Here is a 12,455-nt window from a genome sequence, read left to right as displayed (position 1 = left end):
AAAGAGCAGTTGTCCCCAACTTTTTCTAACCTAGCATACAGTGCATGCTAGCAGCTAGCCAAAGTAAGTTCCTCATTTGGTGGCTTACAAAAGTAAAAAGATCTAAATTACTTTTTCTTTTTTATAGAAACAGAAAAGACAAATATCTGTAATATCCAATTGTGTATTTCAAAATCCTCAAATACTGCAAGTTCAGATATGTGCAGAGTACAAAAAAGTACCATTAATATTTAGATGTAGATTCAACACAAATCTTATAAGAATTGCACAACAACAGCTTTTTATCTCACAATCATAATTTTACTGTTTTGTAACATACAACAGAAATTAATATAAATATAAATAAATATTGTTATTGTTATTACTGGTATATATTTTTTACTTCCAAAAGAATGACAAGACAGACATCATTAGGTGACAGATTACAGGGGAGACATTAATTTACTTTTTAATTCAGTTGTTACAAAGTGCAACACATTTGTTGTATTTACCTGTAACTGGACCGATGTCAGACTTACTTCAATTTCTCTGCAGATTCTGCAGTTTCTATGGGTCTCCAATGGCTGCTTGATATTACCAAGGAATCCCAATTCATTTTGAAAAGCTAAAATTTTAAAGACAATATCTTATATTAGCCAAGAAAATGTGTAATGGAAGAGGCAGGACATGTAAGAACAAATTAAAGTATCAACTCAGCAAAGTAATATATAAGCATATACAAAAAATGTACAAAACAAATAGTACATTTAATGACAAAACCAAATACACGGACATAATGTTGAATCTAAAAACAAAACAGCAATAAATAAATAAATAATCCCTTTAGGTTATGTCAAACCACTAAATAACGTCAAACTTAAAGGACCGTACCATATGTTCATTCATTAAAATTAATCAGTCTCACCATAATGTCCATTTAGTTCTGGATTCGTCTATATGAACATCTGAGAACTCCAGAAATACCACTTAATGGACCTGGTGAAACTGCTGAACGATCTCCACGTCTCAACTTTCAAACAAACATGGACAAAAAGTCCGTAAAGTGCTCAGAAAACAATTTAAAAAAAATAAATTGTGCAACAAACAGAAAAATTCCTCTTGATGAGGAAAATCATTTTCTAAGAATTAAATCTTTGACTACTTCCTCAACAGCTGCTTCAAGCCACCGGCTACCTCTCTTGAGCATTTTTCAAGTCTCTCTATGATTTTAAACCATAGTATAATAATTTAAAACTGATTGGAGAGTGAAACGCCTCTAAGTGCCGGAACGATCTTCTAACTATCAGGACAGTCCCCCAAGGTGTGCCTCTTGGTTGCAGCTGGGGTTAACAATGCAACTAAAGTGTGCACTGAAAGAGTGAAAGAGCTGTGAGCTCAAGCAAAATGAAAGGAGAGGCAGTAAAATCAGATGTGATTGTGAGGAAAATGTATTAGAACTTAGCTCTAAGAAGAAACAGAAGGCTTCTGCATTGTTGGATGGAGATTTCAAAGCAGAGTTATCTGAATAAATCTTCACAGTGTGCATGGAGGAACGAACCAGCTGTGGTTCGGTGTACCGTGGCCAGGATCCCAGGAAGGATATGGCCAGTTTACGTTCACGTATTGGTCCGTTGCTGGGGTTTGTCATGGGTCAGTATTTACAGTGGGACCTTTTAGTGTAATTAATGATGACATTCGGCGTAACTAAAGCCTCAGTGTCATGACGCTGCATTCTTGTCATATGGGACAGTTGGACACTATGCCGCCACCGCCAAACTTCTCATTTGATCAGTTCTCTGTTTATAGAAATCTATTTTCTCAACCTGATGAAAATGAATCAGGGTCAGCCACAGAATGCTCTGCAGTACTTTCTGTCACATTCCTTTATGTAATGGCTCATTTTTGCCATCCTTCCCATATGCCACAAATACAGACAACCATGTCTCAATCTGGTTTCAGGAAGTGTTTAACTCTTCACTTTAATGAGACAGCCTGTCTGTCATATTAGCTTCAATCAAACGAGAAGATTGATATAGACCAGGCTGTAATTGCGAGCTTGCTTTCAGTCACGCTTGGTAAATACACCTAAGTGAGCAGAATGAAAGAACACTGAGTGTTTCTTATGAATGATCCACTAACTACACCTGAACTCTGAGCATCTGCAGATATCAAGGGTAGTGTGATCTTAAAGGACATTCAAAAACAGAATGATGATTACGAGCAAAGGAAAATGGATACACACATATATATCACGCAAAAAAAGAGCTGATTACTGATTATTGCTTTTCTTGTTTATGCTTGGTAGTTGCTTCACTGAGAGCAGAAACATGAGACCTTCTGGAGCCAATTCTGGTCTTCGAGAGACAGCGAGAACTAATAATCGAGGACCTTTCTCCTCATGGACAGATTGCAAACATCTACTCTCACAATATGAGTTTTCCACAACATGTCACACATTATAGAAGCTTCGTTGACAAATGAAAGTTTTTACACCTTACACACACATACTAAAAAACTGAGGGTATTATAGACTGCTTCCACAATCTGCAGTTGGGGTAAATTTAGATAGGAGTGATGTTTTAAGTAAATACAAGGCCTCTGCGTCCCTGATAGGACTGATCGCTGGTGACACTAATATTATAATTATTTTAAAAAAAAATCTTAATATGAACGCAATGATTTATCATGGGTCATGCCTGTTCTCTTCTTGTACAGTCAGTCCAGACTGCGTTCATAATTAACTGAAACTAAATGTGTGCCCAGCTCAGAAACCCCAGCCAGGAGATGGGAATGACAATCTTGGAAATTATTGTGCCAGGCTCAGAAAAAAAACCCAACAAACACATGAGATGCAAGACAAAACAAGTCAATAAGTGAGTCCCAGAGGTACAGATAATCTTAAACTGGGAGTTTCCAGTCAAAAGCAAAGTTAATATAAACCTTTGCTTAAATCTTTCTTTCAAATATATGCAAAGACTTTAAAATGGAATTAATATATATAAGTTTTACACACACAACAGATTGTTCTATTATGACACTCGGTGTTGATTTTTCCTTTCATCTGCCCCCGTCCTACATCACCTAAACAATGAATTCAAACGGTGAAAGACCAAACACTTCCTGAAACCTGCAGCCTCAGTCGAGTTATGGAAGTTATGGAAGACGAGCATCGATCATCGATCACACTGAGCTGAAACGTGTCTCTGTGGTTAGGTGGAACCCGGCGGTGTCACTGTGAGAGGAAGTAAGCTCTTCAGATTACTGTCTCCATCCGCTTTTTAAGAAGTAACAAATAGAGCCTCTTTCAGGCTGATGACGACCATGCAGTTTGGAAACTGTACAGATTACTGAATGGACTTCATCACAAGGAACTATGTAAACTTTCAAGTCAAGTAAAAAAAAACAAAAAACGAAACAAAAAAACAAGACAGTACACCAAAGAAAAGATTTCAAGTGAGCAACAGCAGCATTATGATAGTGTTCCTGTTTTCACATGCTCTACGGTCTGCTCTGCAGGCAGAGACGTGCAGCAACAAGAGTTGTGCCACTGACACAAACTCCTAGCTGGTAATGAACTAAACACTCCTTGGCATTAAAAAAGTTTCTAGGAGTCAACCAATGTCTGCGTGTCGCTGACAGAACTCTTCCTCTGAACGTCTCAGGGCTACCATTGTCACAAACAGACCGTAGAAAAACAGTAGCTTATTACAATATAAATACTTGAATAATAAAAAGACAAGGGGTGCTTGATTCACTTTACCTTGATGTTTCCCCTCCTGAGACTGTTGAGGCGTCTGAAGTGGTAAATCAAGCACCCCTCAGATAGCTCAGAGATCTGAAAAGGACTTTCAAACATTTATTGTATGTACACGGTCAAAGTGTTGGGACAGCAAGCTAAAGTTAGTCTTTTTCTTTTTGCTGGTGTCGTTATTGTGGCGCACTCCAGTTTATCATACTGCAGATGCCAAAAACACAACTTGAATGAACAGCAAGGCCAATCCCCTCAAGATCACGTCTGAATGACAAATGCATATTTATACAACAGATGGACCTACAGTATTAAAGACTAAAGGCAAGTATCAAGGCATTATCACTTTGTCCTGTCCGAACTCTGAAAGCACTTCTAGTCAGACAACAAATTGTAAGACACATTAATGAGCTGTGAAGACAAACTTTGTTTAACGCACCAATTGTACCTGCAACACCGTGAACATTTACATGAGCTCAAATGATAATTTTATATAGACCAAGTGTTTATCTAAACTTTCTGAATGTTTGAAATCGGTAAGGGTTCAGAACATTTAAGGATTATTACAGTTAAGTTATTTCATCATATTTGTTGAAAAAAAACCCATTGAGTTAGACTGCTGAATAATAACAAAGCAGCTCCCCAAATTGTAAAAATAGCAGTCCCCCAAATGGCCACTTGGGGCTGGCTCCAAAATCAAGTCAATGCCCACTGAATCCAACATTAAAATGCTTTTTTAATTTTAAAGATTTGATTTTGGTAGGGTGGATCATCAAACATCGATAGTATTGATACCAACCCCGCTATTGATACTAGCGTGATAGAATGGATACTTTTGTTTCCACTATGTAGCCCACTGAATTGTGATAAACAAATTATGTTTTTGGAAATGAAAAAATAAACCTCCAACATGCACCATGAAAAATGTCTGAAAACTTTTGTGTTGACCGTCACATCTGTTTTATTTTGATGTGACCAAAAGGTGAAAGGTGTGTTTTAATTAGAGATGGCACGATACCACTTTTTAATGTCTGATAACGATTCCGATATCATAAATTTGGATATCTGCCGATACCGACATGAATCCGATATAGTGTATTTTGTAATCAATAAAACTTTTTTTTTATAAATATCTTGCTGCATTTTGTAGAAGTTCATACTCAAGTTTTAAAAAAACAAGAGACTGAAGTTATTCAGTTATACCTGTATGCAAAAAATACACTCCACCCAAAACATTTTATAGTTCAGCAACACTGATCAATCTAATAAATTTAAACCTACACCATCCTCCCTATTCTGGTATTTTAAAGAGTACTTAGTGGAAATATTAAGCAACCTAACTAATAGGGTTGCCAACTCCCAGCAAAAATATTAGGGAACCACCCCTCGCCCTCCACCTCATGATGCTTAATCGACATAATCAACTTTAATGCACGTGTAAAGCAAATGCACAGAAATCAATTATTTTTCTACAATAATTAAATAGATTCAACATCTTTCTTCAACAGAATTGCAGACTGCACAGATGGTACCTTCCCAAAGGAAAAAGTACTATAGCTTACTAGGATGTATATTAGACTTAATAGTTACTATATACAATAATGGATTTCTATACATTTAATCAGATGACCACTTTGGTTGTAAGATTCAGATAATTATTTATTCAAAGTTTTTAAACATAACTAAGTGATTTATGTTTAAAATCCTGCTTAAACGTTTTAAAAAAAAATAACTTACTGAACTGTAAAAATTTTAAAAAAGGAATATATGACATAACAAAGAAAAGTATTTCCTTGTGCCCCCTTTTCCCTGTTAATGTCCAACCTGGCCCCTGACAAAACTTTGCTAGACCCGCCCCTGCACAGTTACCAGCTGTCAGCTACATAGAAAAGGATCCTGGTGTTATTTGTCTCTCAGAAACAGTTCATAACTTCAACTCATTCATGTCACCTAAAAGGTAAACCTGTTTCTCCATCACCTGTTCAGCTCTGATGATTCAGTAAGGACATCTCCTGGTTTCATCTTCATGTTTCCCTCTCACCACATAACCAAACCAATATCATGACCAGCAGCTTTACAGCTGTGGCTCCAGCAAACATCAGCTGATACTAGAAATTAATATTAAATAAATTCTAACAACAGCTTATCACGCTTAAACGTGCTGCTGTTGTTTACCCGCTGGTCTCCTCTTTCTGGCACAAAGTGGGCGATAAACAAATAAGAAAAACGGGACTTGCGACAGAAAAGCCGATCAGCTGATCATGATCAGTTTCATGTTTGAAGTAATAACAGGAGAGGGAAGGGGAGCGAATGAGAGAAGTAGATGCAACTGTGGAGCAAAGACAGAATAACTCCAGCTTTGTGTCTATTTTTTTAATTCTAGCTGAAGTACCGGACAAATCGCTGCCTTTTCACCTCAATATGGAACTCCAATGGCCAGTCCAGCTGTGGCTCACTATATCAGTTGTTAAGCTTAACGTGGAAATACTCTGCAAACATTCAGGGATGAACTTACACACTTACTTTTCTGGAATAGTTTTCTCTGAGATCAAATGCTGCAGTTAGGAAGCATGTACCGAGGCTCCAAATGCGCCAACAGACCGCCGACAGGTCTCGCAGACAACAGCCGCTCTGTCACGTGACACCTACTACTCCCATGCGACAAGCTGGGTTACGCCAAGTAGCACGTTTTGTGAGGTGATTTTGTGATACTTCGTATCGGATTACATTTTTTATTTCCCTCCGATATCCGATCCAGTAATTTAGGTCAGTATCGGACCGATACGTAATATCGGATCGGTCCATCTCTAGTTTTAATATATTGTTGAAAGTAAAAGTCATAGTGATTTAGTGGTCATTAAAATGTGCTCTGGATTTGCATTAAGGAGTTAATGATTTAATGATTCATCTGTAGGGTCATGACAAACTACTGCATTCTGTACACTAGTGTTAGTTAGCTGTGTCGCTTTGTAGCAATTAAAACCAAAAATCTGAAGTGTTTCCAAATAATGATAACGATGATCCGCTTAAAGCATGCCGGACATTTGAATTTTATATTGACATCTGGTCTGTGTAGTTCATGTTTTGTTGTTACTCGTCCAGGTTACATCCAGGAACAATCCAGGAAGCTGTGATTGGCACATGCAGGCAGTGATTCAGTGAGCACTTGATTTGCAGGTGATACATTTTAGCTGTTAGGAGCCAAAATTGTGATCAAGATTAAAATGTAATTAACTGCAGCCCTAAGAACGGTGTTCAAAAAAGCACCGTGTAGAGTTACTCTCATTATTAATCAGAGTCTTCATATTGATTTGTAGATTTTAAATACAACAGGATACATTTTCACATCGCTTGGCAACCGGTAAATCTTAAAAGAATGAGATGGAATCATTAAAAGCACCAGCTTCGCCATCAATAAACATGCTACTCCCTTTGGGAAATCTCTGCAGAGCATGCCACGCATTTAAACTTCAGTGTAATATAAATTATTAAATTTAAATTCAGAGGACATTAATTCTTTCTAACTTGTAATTTTCTTCACATTGGGTAGCATGAGAGCTCATACAAATGGCCACTTTTGCAGAATAGCAGATGGCATAAATGTAAAAGACAAATCGTTGTATACTAATGTTTCATGTCACCTCTTTCTGCCATGCACACTTTCATGATGAAGCACTGATAAGCCACACTGCTCATCGTGCTCACCACGTATGGAAGCCCTAAGGTTAAATTCACTCAGCAATGCACACGACAGATGGGAGTGCTGCAATGAGGAGAGGACGTCTCATATTCATGTCGCCCAAATGACTGTGAAAACCTGCAGTTTGATCGCTGTCCAACTTTAGCTCTCTGTCCCATTACTTCCTTTTTTTGACACAGTTGGGATTTAGCGAGTCAGAAAGTGAAGTATTGGGCGTACAGCTCCTCTTCTTTTGTGACGTATTCTTTGCTTTTTCCTGGATTCATCCACGCAGGGTCCGATGGTGTCGCAGAGTTGGCTTCAGGAAGGCTGAGGGAGGGAAGAAAAACATCTGTTAGAATAATGAGGAGGCAGAAGCTCGAGGACAGAGAAATGCTCTGTCAGGAATTCACAGGCTTACAGATGTATGCAATCAGATGGTCACAGATTTTTAGCTGACAAGCTCGGGAGCTTCACAGAACAGAAAATAATAGTGATTGCCTTGTTTGTTGTGATCGTTGGCAGCAGCCACTGTCAGAGCATAATGGGGGAGATCCAGTGAGTGCTCCTACTCGATGTCATACAAGTGAAGAAGTGGTGGTGTAATGTCCAAAATCCAGCATGGACATAGACTTAGACTGCCCACATTTAAGGACACATGCACAAAGGAGAGCTTGGGACTAAAACACCAAACCTAAAATTATAAATAACGCAAACTTCAAATCACCAAATCCTTTTTCTACATCCTGAATTGGACATGCCACCAGTGTACCATGATGAGGTGGGATGCTCATTCACAAAATAAGTCTAAAAGAGAAGCAATAGGACCTTTTTGCTATCAGGTAGCAATGCTGACCCCCTTCCCTCTGGAAACTAACATAACTGCAATATTGGATTTTTAAGATCAATATCAATACTCGCGATTTAAAAAATCTGATATTCTGACATATCAGCCGATATTTTCTTTCAGGCATACAATATGCGAACAGATTTCCTTAATGTTTGAGTGGTTATTTATTTACTTGTTTATTCTCTCCCAAGTGTGCTCTGATTACCTGCAGATTGCCCTCTAGTGGACAAACCTTTTAATGTCAACACTCTTACTATGGTAAAGACTTTTTCTCCTGTCTCTTTATTTTTGAACATTTATAAGCCATTACAAATGCAAATACTGACATACTGACAAATAGTTAATATCGGTTTATTTATTGTCTTGCCTGTAAGTTTTTTCATTGCTTATTCTGCAGATTTTGGGGAAGATACTTTGCAACCCACCTCCACCCCTCTGATACAGTCACCATGCTTTCCTTGAATGTGTTAGCAGAAGAATGGAGTCCCAGAGCAGAGTGGTTACTGCCAAATGTAAATCACTGTAGATGTAAATGTACGGACACATATGTATATTACTCAGGTGCTTCAGTTTCCATGCTATTCCTGAGCCTGCAATCAGTGCACAGGTCAGTGGAAGTTTGGACATGTTGCATAAAGCTTGGGACACTTTAAATGAACAAAAACAGTTTTTGTTATAGTTGGCTGCTCCTTTTAAGGATCCATGGCATAACGGGTGGTGGCAATGATTGGTAACTGTTTAGATATAGCAAGATTGCACAATACGAGCACAAAAGAAGCAGTAAAGTAAAAAAACAACACAAAAACATGACAGACTTCAGCTTTAAACTAAACTGCAGCTCGATTACGAGATGGGAAAAAGTTGGAGAACTTTCAAACAAAGTCTGCGGTTCAGCTGCAGTTTATACCCTCGAGCCTCAGACCTCCCAATGATTTCTAATCAACGGCCGCAGCAAACAGAACTCCTTCATTTGTTTGTCCACTGCCTTCTGTGGAGAGAACAAAGCCCAAAACTATTTCTTATTTCTTTCTCTTTCAAGTTTTACATTTGCAAGTTGCTGCAAAGCTTTCAAAGCAATCATTTGTTTGCCTCTTTGCTTCACTCCCAGTTTAAAGTCCCACTGAGACTGATTTGTAAGTGCACTGTCTCCGGGTTGGTTCTCATCTTTTTGTAAAATATTTTTTACGAGGATTTACAGTGCATTTCAAAGATGATTCTGTCTTTGATTGCGCCACATTGAGAAAATGAAAAATGTGATGTTAATGTGCGTAATGTATCAAAAAGAGATTACATGTTCATTATTTTTGGGTGTTGACCCCGATGTAATGGAGCGAGGCTGCAGTGTTCTGTGAAATGAAAAGATCAATGCTGCACTCGTATTAGCTCGGGCCTAAATTAAAATGATAAAAAGTAGAGAACAGAAAGAAAAAGAAGTTGTCTCTCATATTTCATCTCTGGACATTGTCAGAACAAAAGGAAAAAATAGGAGTAACAGCTGGTCCATAAGTGCTGATCAAATATAAACCTCACCTCGGTTGAGGGTGAGGGGGTGAGGACAGAAAGGAGGGAAACTAAGAAGTGAGGTGAAAGATTGGGATAGTGGAAGCAGCAGCAGACATCACATAATTCACTGCTTGAATATGTGAAGTGAAGGTGAACGGTGGGCAGCAGTAGCAGAAATGCACTTTAGTTCTCACCTCCCGAAGCTCTGCAGGCCCTGATGCTGCACCACAGATTCCTGAGGATGAGGAGCATGAGGAAGAGCAAGGCTTGGCATGGGATGATGTGGAGGATGAGGAGAAGAAGGAGGAGGAGGAGGAGGATGCTGAGGAAGAGGAGCAGGAGGATAAGGGCTGAATAGGGGAAGGGGTTTCCTAAGTCGGGGGAGGGATCTCTGGAGGGGGGAGTTAGGAGGCGCAAAAGGGCCTCCTGATCCTACCTCCTCCACCTCCCGTCCCTCCTCTTCCTGTCCTTCATGAGTCATGGTGGGAGGGCTGACGAATCGGAGAGCTGAATGGCTAGGAAAGCTGGTGAAGCGGTGATCTGATTGGCTGCCTGTTTTTGACTACAGACACACATAGAGAGGCGAGACATGAATGCCGGCTATCTTTAGCTAACTCAGATCAAACTACTAACTGGTTTTAACAACGTGCCTGTCATGCTGTGTAGTTTCCATGGTAACCAAAGTGGTTAAAGCTATTAGCATCATCTCAGATAATGACCTTTAACCTAAACTTGCATCCCTGCCTAAGCAAATCCAGTGAAGAGCAGGAGTAAAGTGCTTATACGCATCTTTCAAATTCCAGTCTACTAAGTGTGATCAAAAGTTCTGTGATTCCACTCATAAAAAGCGGAAATCTTACCTGATTTAAAATGAACTGTGATCCTCTTCAAGGAATCTCCTCGTGCAGGTCTGGACTAACTCCAGTACCATTCCTGGTATTTTAAGATTACGTCCTATTCGATTCAGGTATTAATGTTGGATCTCTTCCACTATATCAGTTTCATTTTACGACAGAGGGAGTCCAAACTAACTAGTGTCATACAAAGTTTGCATTGGTATGGCCAATAAAACTGTTTTCAGTGCACTTTGAGTGGGTATATTAAGGTACACCATGTTTTTCTCCCTCAGATGTGTCAACACTGGGAAAAAAAGAGAAAAGCACGCTCCTGGTGTTGGTTGTGACCTGATGTACCACATCTTCTTATAGCTGGAGACCCAACTCATCACCAGTGATGATGTTCATCCAAAAAGGTTGGTGAGTTTGACACAGAAGTTGAGATTTTTGTGTGCAAAAAAATTGCAGAGACCACAAAGTGGTCAGAACACGGCACCCAGTGATCTAAAAGTCCAAGTTAGAAGTAGACCAGAGGTGCACAGTGGGAGAGCAGGAATATTTCATCTGGGATGTGTGGCTTTTATTTTTTTGTTTGTAAAGCTTATAGAACTTTTTGATCACACCTTGTATTATCTTACCTGGAAGGACCGCCTTCCACATGGTAGGGGAATACAATACAGTTTGTGGCAGCTTTTGCTAACACAACCGTCAATCTTTTTTAGATTTTTAGTTATCGTCTCTTCAGAGATTATGCCTTAAAATGTTTCAACATACACTGATCAGGCATAACATTATGACCACCAGCCTAATATTGCATTGGTCTACCCTTGAATTAAATCCAGTAAGTGGTGCGGAGGGGCATCCACGGATTGGACTAGTTTGTCCAGCATTGGTCCAGAATTTGGAGGCCAAGTCAACACCTCAAACTTCTTGTTGTGCTCCTCAAACCATTTCTTCTTTGTGGCAGGGCAGATTATTCTGTGCCACAGCCTTCAAGGAATACTGTTTCCATGAAAGGATGTACACGGTGTGCAACAGTGGTTAGGTAGGTGGTGCGTGTCAAATTAACATCCACATGGATGGCAGGACACAACGTTTATCACAATGTTTCCCAGAAGACAGTGTGATTGCCCAAAGCATCATCATCACCATGATCACCGTGTCTGGTCAACAAACTGTGATGCTCTGACGCCTTTCTGTCAGAATCAGCATCAACTACAGTGGGGCAAAAAAGTATTTAGTCAGCCACCGATTGTGCAAGTTCCCCCACCTAAAATGATGACAGAGGTCAGTAATTTGGTCAATAACAAAAATACAACTCAATACTTTGTAACATAACCTTTGTTGGCAATAACAGAGGTCAAACGTTTACTATAGGTCTTTACCAGGTTTGCACACACAGTAGCTGGTATTTTGGCCCATTCCTCCATGCAGATCTTCTCGAGAGCAGTGATGTTTTGGGGCTGTCGCCGAGCAACACGGACTTTCAACTCCCGCCACAGATTTTCTATGGGGTTGAGGTCTGGAGACTGGCTAGGCCACTCCAGGACTTTCAAATGCTTCTTACGTAGCTACTCCTTTGTTGCCCGGGCGGTGTGTTTTGGATCATTGTCATGTTGGAAGACCCAGCCTCGTTTCATCTTCAAAGTTCTCACTGATGGAAGGAGGTTTTGGCTCAAAATCTCATGATACATGGCCCCATTCATTCTGTCCTTAACACGGATCAGTCGTCCTGTCCCCTTGGCAGAAAAACAGCCCCATAGCATGATGTTTCCACCCCCATGCTTCACAGTAGGTATGGTGTTCTTGGGATGTAACTCAGTATTCTTCTTCCTCCAAACACGACGAGTTGAGTTTATA

The 12,455-nt window shown here is 39.5% G+C and overlaps 1 protein-coding gene across 5 annotated transcripts in view; it reads right to left on the bottom strand.

Annotated features, from left to right (window-relative positions):
* Positions 1-285: 285 nt before the first annotated feature.
* Positions 286-12,455, bottom strand: part of LOC309700732 (protein FAM184A-like) — an 80,716-nt gene continuing 68,546 nt past the window's right edge. For 3 of the 5 annotated variants that reach the window (XM_082524502.1, XM_082524503.1, XM_082524504.1), the window contains exons 23-24: positions 9,954-10,321; positions 286-7,736 (exon numbers count right to left, since the gene is read on the bottom strand). In XM_082524502.1, the coding sequence (XP_082380628.1) occupies positions 7,622-7,736; positions 9,954-10,321 (483 nt within the window). In that variant the 3' untranslated portion in view covers positions 286-7,621. The remainder of the gene's footprint in view (positions 7,737-9,953; positions 10,322-12,455) is intronic. The other 2 variants (XM_082524505.1, XM_082524506.1) reach the window with 2 other exon arrangements.

Source organism: Aulonocara stuartgranti (assembly GCF_965226115.1).
Source record: "Aulonocara stuartgranti genome assembly, chromosome: 23".
In the NCBI taxonomy this organism is placed as follows: Eukaryota; Metazoa; Chordata; class Actinopteri; order Cichliformes; family Cichlidae; genus Aulonocara; species Aulonocara stuartgranti.
Note: the sequence above shows the minus strand (reverse complement) of the source record. Positions and strands in the feature narration are given on the sequence as shown.